The sequence below is a fragment of the Bufo gargarizans genome, chromosome 4 (assembly GCF_014858855.1).
Source record: "Bufo gargarizans isolate SCDJY-AF-19 chromosome 4, ASM1485885v1, whole genome shotgun sequence".
Taxonomy (NCBI): domain Eukaryota; kingdom Metazoa; phylum Chordata; class Amphibia; order Anura; family Bufonidae; genus Bufo; species Bufo gargarizans.
In genome coordinates, this window is record NC_058083.1 from 426,765,582 (window position 1) to 426,778,704 (window position 13,123).

Here is a 13,123-nt window from a genome sequence, read left to right on the forward strand (position 1 = left end):
CAATGTAAGTTAATGGGGACGGATCAGTTTTTCACTGACACAATATGGTGCAATTGAAAACGGATCTGTCCCCCATTGACCCTCAATGTAAGTCAAGACGGATCCGTTTGAATGGATACAAGCATTTTCATTATTTCATTATTGGTGCGGATCCGTCTGTTCAGGTACAAGACGGATCTGCACCAAACACAAAATGAAAGTAGCCTAACCTAGCTTGGATGTTTTTCTTCGTAAGAAAAGGCTTTTGTCTTGCCACTCTACCCCATAGCCCAAACATATGAAGAATACGGGAGATTGTTGTCACATGTACCACACAGCCAGTACTTCCCAGATATTCCTGCAGCTCCTTTAATGTTGCTGTATGCCTCTTGGTAGCCTCCCAGACCAGTTTTCTTCTCGTCTTTTCATCAATTTTGCAGGGACATCCAGTTCTTGGTAATGTCACTGTTGTGCCATATTTTCTCCACTTGATGATGACTGTCTTCACTGCGTTCCATGGTATATCTAATGCCTTGGAAATTCTTTTGAACCCTTCTGACTGATACCTTTTAACAATGAGATCCCTCTGGTGTTTTGGAAGCTCTCTGTGGACCATGGCTTTTGCTGTGGGATGCAACTAAGAAAATTTCAGGAAAGACCAACTAGAGCAGCTGAACTTTATTTGGGGTAAATCAGTGGCACTTTAAATGATGGCAGGTGTATGCTGACTCCTATTTAACATGATTTTGAATGTGATTGCTTAATTCTGAACACAGCTACATCCCCAGTTATAAGAGGGTGTGCACACTTATGCAACCACATTATTTTTTTATTTTTATTTTTTCTTCCCTCCACCTAAAAGATTTCAGTTTGTTTTGTGGTACAGTTTATAGGTCACAGTAAAAAGGTGGAAAAAGTTCCAAAATGATTTATATTTGTCTCATCTTTTTACAGCACATAAACCTGACATTTTAACAGGGGGTGTCGACTTTTTATATCCACTGTATGGTGCGTGATAGCGGAATCCATAACAGAATTCTTAGATAACCTGAACCTTGTATGCAGAACTTAAAACTGATGGGAAAAGGCCATCAGCAAGTAAATCCCAAAAAGCCCCTTAAACTGACATAAGGAAAATGAATGCTGCCAGAAGTATCAAAAAAAAAAAGAGATTGGGAACAATGAACTTCAACATGCCTGATCCCTTGAAGTTGAGCCTAATAGTGCTAGGACATATAACACAATTAGAAGGGTCAACCAATCTAAACAGTCAGACACAACAAAACAATATGATAAATAACATGCATTAATAGTCAATGCACGTAAATTGTAAATGCACCTTGATATCGCTCCTCCTGTTACCTCTCGTAGAAGTCGACAATTGTGAGGAACAAACTCTAAAAGTTTGTTATACATAACCTGGAGTCCATTGGGATGGGACTGTACATATTGCTCCACTATAACCTGCCAACATAAAGAGAGAGTTATATAAAATACTTGAATATTGCACTCTGAGGAACACATCTACAATAAAGTAAATGAAATTCACATAACCCAAATAAAGATGGCTGATTTATCCCTTTCAGGCTTCACCTTCCTGAAACGGTCAAAGTTTGTAAATCTGACGTGTCACTTTGTGGCAGTAACTTTGCAATGCTTTTACTTATCTACACAATAAGTTTATAGTAAATTTGGAAACATTGAGGCGACAATTCAAAATGTCCCTTTTTTTGTGCAAATTTTAAATTTTAATCAATTTTTCCTGTAAGGCAGCAAGAGTTCACAGCAAAACAAACCTTAAAATGCATTGCATTATCCCGATTCTGCAGTTTACAGAAAGGCCACATATGTGGTCGTAAACTGCTGTATGGGCACATCGCAGGGTTCAGAAGGCAAGAAGCGTCATATGGTTTTGGAGGGCAGATTTTGTTGGAATGATTTTTGGGCGCCATGCCACATTCGAAGGTACCCCTACAGTAGAAACCCATTTTAAGTGACCCCATTTTGGGAGCACTGACCTCTGACACCACAGGCATTTCTTAAAATTGAGAAGGTAAATTTTCCTTCATTTTTTAAGGGGCAATAAAGTCAGAATACAAACACAACCCCCCACCCTCATCAAAACATAACCTAATCTATGCATGTGTCTGTTATTGGCTCGTTTCACTAGAAATCCCAAATAAAGACCATGAAAAAATACAACAGAAAAGTAGTGCATTCTGCAAGGTGATGTTCATTTCCATCATTTGATGGAAATGCTTCCATTATTTTAATTTCTTTCCTTCTATAATGCATTTTTTGTGATCATTTATTTGTTTCAAATTTTTTAGCAATTCCTAAAAAATAAAATTGTACTTATGTCATTATCCTCTTAAAAACCCATGTAATGTATTGTAATATATAGAGATGCATCTGTAGATAACAGCACTTCTGAAGGAGTCATCAATATCTGATAGGTGGGTGTCCAACACCTAGGACCCCTGCTGATCAGCTGTAGCGCTGCAGCCTTCTCACAGCTTTTTCTAGGCCATGTGACATCATGTTAATTAGTCACATGGCCTAGGCCAGGGGTACTCAACTACTTTTTGTAATGGTCTACATAATTAAATCTGCTGTGAGGTGGAGGTCCAAACCAAACACCAAGAGGTGCGGGTACTGCACATTCATTGGGGCCACTAAATTAATAGTCCTATTTACCCCACATTTCTAGAATGCCACTAGGATTGCCACTTAACTCTGCTGTTAATATACGAGTCAGGGCAGGAACTTCTAAAGCAGTGCAAACATTTAGAATTTTTTTATTTCCCACAAAGTACCCACCATTGCTGTTGAATGGTTCGTATGTTGGACAACTCCTATAATAAAATCGCATCGACGCGCTGCAGAAAAAAAAAATACCTGCAGTGGAAATAAAGCTGCAAAATCTTTTTTTCCCCATGTCCCATGTAAATGTACCAAAAAATAAAAAAAAAGTCTTCTATAATTTTGACAATAAAACTGACATTCTTGTCACATTTAATTTGCTCAAACAAATACTGTACTCTTTAAAATTGTATTTTTTTTAACCAATGAGTAAAAGAAAAGCTGGGCTTTGCCTAATCAAGAGATTTTCTGTTTTGGTACAACTTTCCTGCCTTTTGTTTATACATACCGCCGTGTAGTCTATACTTAGTGTGTTGACACTCCTAACGAGATCGCCTCTGTGAGGAAGCCTGTGAGAGGTGGGAGTAGGGACTGCAAAACCGTGCCTGCGGCCGACCCATTGGCTGGCCTAGGAGGGGAGGGGTTTCCTCCTTACAATCAGTGTAGATCAGAGGCCACGTATGGCCACCCTAGTGCCGATTCCGACGCCTAACCACACGAGTTGGTCAGCTTGTTACATGTTGTTTGTCAGTACCCTATACTATTATAGCTCTGATGAGCCAAGTGGGCAAAACGCATAGAGCGCGTGATAGGGATGACATGTATACAGCTAGATAGATGTGGGCTGCAAAAGAAGGAGCAATAGCAAATCAGTCCACAAACATACTATACAGGTATAGGCGTTATGGGAGACAGATACTGCGAGTGAAGTACCAAGTTCACTTGCTGATTATGTACAATTAGATAAGCCTATACCCTATGCTCTTTCCTTATTTATACTCCAGCGGCACCTACAGTCGATTCTGTGTCACATAGGCGCAACTGAACAGATACCAGTGAATGAACATTACAGCACACTGGTGAGCTTAAAGAGGACCTTTCACTAGTATACAAACTAAAAACTAACTATCTGTGGGCAGAGCGGCGCCCAGGGGTCCCCCTGCACTTACTAGTATGCCTGGGCGCCGCTCCGTTCGCCCGGTATAGGCTCCGGTGTCTCAGCTCCGTCTGTTGTACTGGACTGACTTTTTTGTAGGAGGCGTGTCCCTTGCTGCAGCACTGGCCAATCGCAGCGCACAGCTCATAGCCAGGCTGCGATTGGCCAGCACTGCAGCAAGGGACACGCCTCCTACAAAAAAATCAGTCCAATACAACAGACGGAGCTGAGACACCGGAGCCTATACCGGGCGAACGGAGCGGCGCCCAGGCATACTAGTAAGTGCAGGGGGACCCCTGGGCGCCGCTCTGCCCACAGATAGAGTTAGTTTTTAGTTTGTATACTAGTGAAAGGTCCTCTTTAAGTACTTTACAGTTTGCAACATTATATAGGGCACAGAATTATCAATTGAGGGAAGGTTTTCATTTCAACTGGAGTGGCTCTCATAGCTACAGAGGGTACATCCTGTGGGATTGTGTCAGTTACTATATACCCCGGTGATACTGAGTACCTCCTATGACACCCCAGTTGTTATTGGGATTTTGATTGATTAATTAAGGGTCAATCCTTCCTGTCGTTCATTTTGTTTTAATTGGATATATAATGAAGATTTCGTTTTATACTCTAATGTTCCTTTTGGCAGTGATAAGCAGGGCTGTGGAGTCGGTAGATAAATGGTCCGACTCCAACTTCTCAGTTTTTGGTACTTCCGACTCCCCGACTACTTTGTATTTAATATGTGAATGTCATTACCACAGAACTACTGGCTAGGAAGCTGCTGCCTTCTCCTTTGTGTGCTGATCTTCTGCTGAAGATAGGGCACTGGTAGGATCCAAGAAGGGGCATTTATTGTAAAACATGATTTCCCCAGTAGAATCCCAGAGTCATGTTTAAAGTTTAAGCTAACAATCGAGTTTACTAGTTTTTATAGCCTTAGCTGAAGGACAGCCGTTTTTCAAATGGTTTACAGCTTCAGTCTTGAATTATTGACAATCCATTCCCGTCACTTATACAAGTGTCTAGTCCTGCAAAAAACCTATTTACTTAATCAGTTATCAGTGAGAGGCTAGGTTAACCATGGGCGTTGCGTTCCCTGTAACAGCGGAACACAACACAATGGAAAGTATAAGTATTGGCGCTCCTTAACTGTGCGTTGCGTGCCATATAGTGAAGCATATGAAAAGCATGCTTCTTCATGGTCACTTAACGTGTTAGTTTTGCGGTAACATGACACACTGCATGCATTGGCCTTTATTCTTACAGTAGAGAAGTACTACACTGGGCCCCATAACAGTGCCACCCACAGACCACCATTAGTTCAAAACCCACCAAAAGCACACCTTTTGGTTCAAAATATTTTTCTTAACTTTTCCTGTTCAAAAATCTAGGTGCGTCTTATAGGGCGAAAAATACGGTAATTAATTATAACTTTTTGTGAATTAGGACATTTAAACTTGCTTTTTTATATTTTTATTCCAATTTAAATCTAGTAGGAGTCGGAGTCGGTTCATTTTTTGCTGACTCCGACTCCAGGTACCCAAAATTGCCTCCGACTCCACAGCCCTGGTTATAAGTGTCCCCCCCCCCCGCCCCATACACACATGCTCAGCCAAGTGTGCATATATGTTCATAGGAAGAAGGTAGTGAGCCTTTCCTACTGCATCCTAAGAGATGCCCGAGAAGGCTCAATAGCTTAAACAATTTGGATTAGGTTCAGCTCAGTGTGTATTGACATACCTCATCAATATAAGGTTTTACTAGCACCTGGCCAATAAGTGCTTCCGCATCCTTTGTTTTGTCAATTGTGGCATATGTTCTCAAGCAGTGACGAATTATATCCACATTAGAGGTCTGAAGGCCTTCCAACAGGAGACCTTCTAGGGAGCGCTGTAACATAGCTGTGATGCCAGCAATACGCTTTAAGAAAGGAAGGGAAACAAAATAATACATTAGGTAAACAGCAAGTTGTAAAGAATCAGTATTTTATGGCAGATCATATTGCTTGACAAAATATACAAATTCCAAATAAAGAGTCAGTCTCTTAAAAGGGCATCTGTCAGCAGATATGGACAAACTGGATGATGATCGGTTACATGTGCACTTGGCAGCTGAAGGCATCTGTGTTGGTCCCATGTTCATGTGTGCCCGCACTGCTGAGAAAAATTATGTTTTTAATATAAGAAAATGTGACTCTAGGAGCAATGGGCTCCGCTCTCTCTGCAATGACGATGCCCCCATTGCTCCTAGAGGCTTATCTGCATATATTAAAACATAATTTTTCTCAGCAATACAGGTACATATGAACCAACAGATGCCTTTAGCTGCCAAGCACATATACAACAGGTCAGCCAGTTTCATAACTACAAATCTGCTGACAGAAGCCCTTTAAACACACTTAGAGACACAACTTACTAACATTGCCTTTAATTAAATTCTAAAATCTTTAAATATAGAAAGCTAAATAGAATAAAAGCAATTTATACATTTTCTATATAGAGTTGCTATATTGTTTTACATAAATAAAACTGTGCGAAACCTATAAAGCGATCTTCCACGTGGTCCAGGAGATCAGAAATCCCTACTACCTCCTGACAATCCTATTTCTGGCATAAGGAGTCCCCCATCCTCCCACTGCTCTGTCTTCAATAGACCAGGAATCATAAGTCACTTGACCTAGTCTAAGGGCCCTTTTACAAGAGCTAACGATTTAGAACAAAAAATGCTTGTTCTTTTCCCACGTAAATGTGCTTCTTCTTTCATGCAGCAGCAAATATGCACAAAGGTACCTCTCAATGAAATGGAACAGCCTTGCTAGCGCCACCTTGTGGAAGTCGCTCCACAAAATCTCACTTGTTAACAAAGCCTTGAAATATGACAAAGTAAAAGCCAAGACAGATATCCATCTGTAGACAGCCGTTTTGGGGTGCTTGCCCCTCATCAGTAAGGGGAAGGATTTTGGCTGGCTGGGTGCGATGATTTGGATGCAGCTTAAAGGGATTCTGTCACCTCCCCTAAGCCAAAAAACGATTTTAAAGCAGCCATGAAGCACAGCTTACCTGGATTAGGCTGTGCTCTTTGATCTTGAAATCCGTCCAGCAGTTACTGCAAAAAACGACTTTGATTGATATTCAAATGTGTCCTGAAGGTGCCCAGAGGGGCGTTTTTTTCTTCTTAGAGAGCCCAGTACCGCCCCTCTTTCAGTGCCCAGCCCGCCTTCCTTGTACTGTCTAACCGCCGCCTCCAGCCTGCCACAGCCTCTCCTCCCTCTCCTCCCCCTCCCTCACGCCGAACGAACTCTCGCACAGGCGCAGTACCCACTGAGGGCTGCGCCTGTGCGATCAGCAGGAGACTGAGGGCAGCAGCTTCATCTTCGTCACTGGGCATGCGCCGAGCCCAGTGACGTCCGATGCTCGCTCTTCCCTGCTGACTGAGGGAAGAGCGAGCATCGGACGTCACTGGGCTCGGCGCATGCCCAGTGACGAAGATGAAGCTGCTGCCCTCAGTCTCCTGCTGATCGCACAGGCGCAGCCCTCAGTGGGTACTGCGCCTGTGCGAGAGTTCGTTCGGCGTGAGGGAGGGGGAGGAGAGGGAGGAGAGGCTGTGGCAGGCTGGAGGCGGCGGTTAGACAGTACAAGGAAGGCGGGCTGGGCACTGAAAGAGGGGCGGTACTGGGCTCTCTAAGAGGAACAAAACGCCCCTCTGGGCACATTCAGGGCTCATTTACATATCAATCAAAGTCGTTTTTTGCAGTAACTGCTGGACGGATTTCAAGATCAAAGAGCACAGCCTAATCAAGGTAAGCTGTGCTTCATGGCTGCTTTAAAATCGTTTTTTGGCTTAGGGGAGGTGACAGAATCCCATTAAGCAGGGTACTGGATCTCCTTAAAGGGGTTGTCTCATCATGGACAATTGGCGCATATCGTTAGGATATGCCCCCATTGTCTTATAGGTGCGGGTTCCACCGCTGGGACCGGCACTTATATTGAGAACGGAGCCAAGCAAGATGGTGGCTGGAAGACTCCGGTACGGCCACCACCAAGCCGGTGAATGGGAGCGTACTGGCTTCATAGAAAATTAATGGAAGGCGGCTGCGCATGCGCAGTGCGCCCTCCTTCACTTGCGGGGCTCCGTTCTCAATATAGGTTCGGGTCCCAGTGGTAGGACCCACATCTATAAGACAATGTCCATGATGAGACAACCCCTTCAAAGACTTGTTGGAAGTGCTCCACGGTATGAAGACTTATTAGCAATGCTCCATGAGGTATCCCTTTGCATATGTGAAAAAGGGTATTGGAATATGGCAAGGGAATTTCTTGACATTTTCCCTTGTCATATTCCATATTTCTTGTTAAAAAGTTGGATTTTGACTTACAGGGAGCCATTCCACAAGGTGGTGCTAGTGAGGTGGCTCGCCTTCACTGGGAGGTACCTCTTTGCATATAATTTTTCATGGAGCATTGTCACGGGTTACTTCTAAGGAGTAACTGTCAACATAGGGCTGGTCTCTTTAAGGAGAGCCAGTACCCTGCTTAAGCTGCATCCAAGGCATCGCAACCAGAATCCTACTCCATACTGATGAAGGGCAAGCACCCTGAAGCAGCAATCTATGAATGAATATCTGGCTTGGCATTTTCCCTTGTCATATTTGGCTTAGCCAGGGTACTGAATCTCCTCAAAAGAGACCAGTCCTGTATGGAGACTTACTGGAACATGAACATGCAAAGAGGCACGGGTGTAGTAGAGTTAACACACATGCTTTACGAGACATGTTATCTAAACTAAATGCGTTAAGCAAACACCTTCAATTGCTTTTCAGTGGCTTCTGTTTCAAGATAACGCAATGAGTTAAGAAATTTGAGTTGGGCCTCATGCACACGGCCGTTGTTTGGGTCCGCATCTGAGCTGCCGTTTTGGCAGCTCAGATGCGGACCCCTTCACTTCAAGGGGGCAGCAAAAGATTCGGACAGCACTCCATGTGCTGTCCGCATCCGTTGCTCCGTTCCGCAAAAAATATATAACATGTCCTATTCTTGGCCGCCCATTCCGCAAATTGCAGAAGGCACACGGCACGGTCGTGTGCATGTAGCCTTAAAGTGTGTGTGTGTTACCCCTGCTACATCTGTATCTCCCATGAAAGAATATAAAATAAATAAATAAATTATATATATATATTTGCCCTGCACAATTGCCTCTGTTCCAGTGTTATTAACCCTTTCAATACCGACACGTGTCACTTTGTGGTAATAACTTTGGAAAGCTTTTTCTTATTCAAGCCATTCTGAGAATATTTTCTTGTGACACATTGTACTTCATGATAGTGATAAATTTGAGTCAATATGTTTTACCTTAATTTAATAAAAAGTCCAAATATTAGAGAAAATTTTGAAAAAAAACTATTTTCTAAATATGAATTTATCTGCATTTATGGCAGATAGAGAACTCACAATAGTTATTACTTTATATTTTCCATATGTCTACTTTATGTTGGCATCATTTTGTAAATGTAATTTAATTTTTTTCAGACGTTAGAAGGCTTAAAATATTAGAAGCAATTTTTCAAAGTTTCAACAAAATTTCCCAAACCAGTTATAAACCAGTTATAAAGTGATTTTGAGGGACTAAATGACCCCCATTTAAGAAACTACACCCCTGAAATTATTCAAAACTGATGTTATAAACTTTGTTAACCCTTTAAGTGTTCCACAAGAATCAAAAAGGAAAATGGAGGTGAAATTTCATTTATTTGGTAGATTATTTATGTTAATCAATTTTTTTCTTGCAACACAGCAAGGGTTAACAGCAAAATAAACCTCAATATACATCACTATGATTCTGCAGTTTACATAAATACTCCATATGTGGTAGTAAACTGCTGTCGAGGCACATGGCAGTGGTCGGAAGGAAAGGAGCATCAAATTGTTTTTGGAAGCAGATTTTGCTAGAATGTTTTTTGGGCACCATTTTGTATTTGAAGAGACAGTGGAAATACCTCAAAAAGTGACCCCATTGTGGAAACTACACCCCTCAAAGAATATTAAGGAGGGTATTGAGCACTGTGACCACCATAAGTGTTTTACGGAATTTGGAAACACTTGACTGTGAAAATGAAAAGTTTCATTTCTACCAATAAAATGTTGCTTCAGCCCCAATTTTTTTATTTTCACAAGGGGTAACAGGAGAAAAAGCATGAATACGGCAACACCCTATATGTGGTGATATACTGCTGTGGGGGCACATGGCAGGACGCCAAAAGGAAGGAGCGTCATATGGCTTTTGCAGCGCAGATTTTGATGGATTGGTTTACGGGTGCCATTGGTTTTTATCTTTTTATTGATTGTCTAATGTGGGGATTCATTTTTTGTGGGATGAGGAACTTTTTGATCACTCAATATCATGCATTTTGTAAGGCGAGGTGACAAAAAATGACTTACAGCATATTTTTTTTTTTTTTTTACAGCGTTTCCCCTTACAGCAGGTTGTTACGGACACGGCGATGCCTATTAGGTCCATCTATTTTTGTTAAGTTTCACACTAACGTGACAGTAAAAGCATTTCTGACAAGAATTTTTTTTTTTAGCAATGATCTTAGGGTCTAATTTTTTGTGGGATGAGATGACAGTTTGGTACTATTTTGGGGTACATATGCCTTTTTGATTACTTTGTACTACACTTTTTGCGAGGCAAGGTGACCAGAAAATTGCTGTTTTGGCAGTTTTTTTTTTTACGGCGTTCACCTGATGGGGTGGATCACGAGATATTTATAGAGACGGTCGATACGGACGTGTGCTACCCAGTATGCCTACCTTTCTTTTTTCCTTTTTTATGGCTGTTTTGGCACTGTTTATTTTTACAACGTTCACCTGATGGGGTGGATCATTATATATTTTTATAGAGCTGGTCGATGCGGACGCGGCGATACCCAATATGTCTACTTTTCTTTTTTTTTTACAAAAAAATGTATAACTTAATTTTGGAAAAAAAGGACACTTTTTGCTTGAATTTTTTTTATTATGAAAAACAATTTTTGTTGAAACTATTTTTTTTACCCTTTTTTTTTCTCTCACTATGGGACTTCAACTTTTGGGGGTCTGATCCACTCTACAATGTATTACAATATATCTGTATTATAATGCATTGGCTGTAAGTGTATAACACACTGTAATACACTTAGAGCCTGCTAGCTTGTGAGACCCAGGGGGCGGGGTCTCACAGGCTTACATGGAAGACAGCACGATGCCTATGAGTCTCTGCAAAATGCATCGCAACAAGTGTTAATGTGCCAGCATCTCATTAGTTATAATGGCTCATTTTGTCCAGGGAGCAATCATTAGGAGAAATAAAATGTCCACCGTCCTATTTTATTTTCTTAATTCCCGGAGAACCCCTTCCCGACCAGCGCCGTAGTACTATGGCGCACTGATCGTGTGGGTGCAGGACCCAGACCGCAGCTGTATGAGCCGACATTGGTGAAAACACTGATGCAGGTGCATTAACCCTCATTATGCCACGGTCAGCGCTGACCGCGGCATGTGTGGGGGTGTGTGGAGGGAGCTCCCTTCCACATCGGGTCCCCGGTTGCTGTAACGGGGACCCGATGTCTTCCATGTAAGCCTATGAGATCCAGCCCCCTGGATCTTACAGGCAAGCAGACTGAAGAGTAATACACTTACAGCCAATGCATTACAATACAGAAGAAAGTATAATTTTTTTTTAATACATATTGGGTATTGCCACATCGCATGATTCACCCTGTCAGGTAAATGCTGTATTTGGCCCAATGCATATTGAGGTTTAGTTTTCTGTTGACACTTGCTGTGTTGCAAGAAAAAAAATTAAGGGTTAACAAAGTTTGTAACATCAGTTTTGAATAATTAGAGGGGTATAGTTTCTAAAATGGGGTCATTTATGGGTGGTTTCCATTATGTAAGCACCTCAAAATCACTTTAGAACTGAATTGGTGCTTAAAAAAAAATGGTTTTGGAATTTTGTTGAAAATTAGAAAAATGGCTACTAAACTTCTAAGCCTTATAACGTCCTAAAAAAAAAAAAAAAAAAAAAAAAAAAACACACGACATTTACAAAATGATGCCAACATAAAGCAGACATATGGGGAATGATGACTGATAACCATTTTATGAGGCATTACCATCTGTCTTAAAAGTAGAGAAGTTCAAATTTAGAAAATTGTTTATGGTAAATTTTGAATTTTTTTTAATAAATAAAAGGAAAAATATATTGACTCTAATTTAGCACTATCGTGAAATACAACGATAAGTAAAAGTGTTCCAAAGTTATTACCACATAAAGTGACACATCAGATTTGCAAAAAATGGCCTGGGCAGGAAGGTGAAAACTGGCCCGGGGCAGAAAGGGTTAAGTTGCTTTTATATGTAAACATCTGCTTGGATGTAAGTCTTAAATGCAACTGTTTGTTACAAAGTTACATGAAGATTGACAAAGTTGTCAACATCATTCATATGCTTGTCTGCTTTCAGGAAATACATATATGTTTTGGGTGTGTGTTTACAATTCAAGGAAGTTACTTTTTTATAATTTCCAGTTTAAAACCATATTTGTAGTCTTTCCAGTTCTGGAGATTTTATTATGTTCTAATACAGGTCTGAAACATTTATACTTATGACTATGTTGTGCCATTCTACAGTGCTGCCAGTGTCAGATTATGAAGGGACACAATTCCAACTGGGAACACCCATTTGGACCTTTACTGCAGACTGCTAGGAATGAATACATAAACTTCTAGAAGTAATACTAGAGGAACGACACAACATAGAGAGGCATATGAAAAGATACTCCAGAATTGGTATTACATGGTGAACTATAACACATGCGCTAAAGGATATGACCGGTTCTCAAAGAGGATAATAAATCTAAAAGTTAGAGTTATAGCTAAAGTATTGCAGACAGATTGGAATTTTCTTTTCACAGACATTTGGCTATATTTCAGTGCTGAAGCAGTAGAAAGGTTTCCAAAAAAATGACAACTACATATTAGAATACCAGAAACAACCCATGGACATGTGTGGCACAGTTATTGGAAAAAAAGCAGCCATGTTTTGGCAATACTGTACAACCTCATGCACAAGCTGGGGAAAAAAACACTGTCAGATTCCAGAGTAGTTTAAAGGTAATCTGACACTTCTAACAGCTCCAGCATATGCCAAGGAGTCCTGATATGCATGAGTTCCTGGCTTTCTCCACCCCTCTGCCACTGATTGACCGTTTATTCCCAACTGAATTAGCAGCAGGGAGAAAACCAGGATCTCATAAGGCTGAGTTCACACGGGCGAGATTTCCGCGCGGGTGCAATGCAGTAGGTGAACGCAT

The 13,123-nt window shown here is 41.2% G+C and overlaps 1 protein-coding gene across 2 annotated transcripts in view; it reads right to left on the reverse strand.

The window, feature by feature from the left end:
- The window catches only part of COG2 (component of oligomeric golgi complex 2), a 236,981-nt gene that overhangs the window by 152,439 nt on the left and 71,419 nt on the right, over positions 1–13,123 (reverse strand). For both annotated transcript variants that reach the window (XM_044290296.1, XM_044290297.1), the window contains 2 exons: positions 5,516–5,695; positions 1,319–1,443 (listed from right to left, as the gene is read on the reverse strand). In XM_044290296.1, the coding sequence (XP_044146231.1) occupies positions 1,319–1,443; positions 5,516–5,695 (305 nt within the window). The remainder of the gene's footprint in view (positions 1–1,318; positions 1,444–5,515; positions 5,696–13,123) is intronic.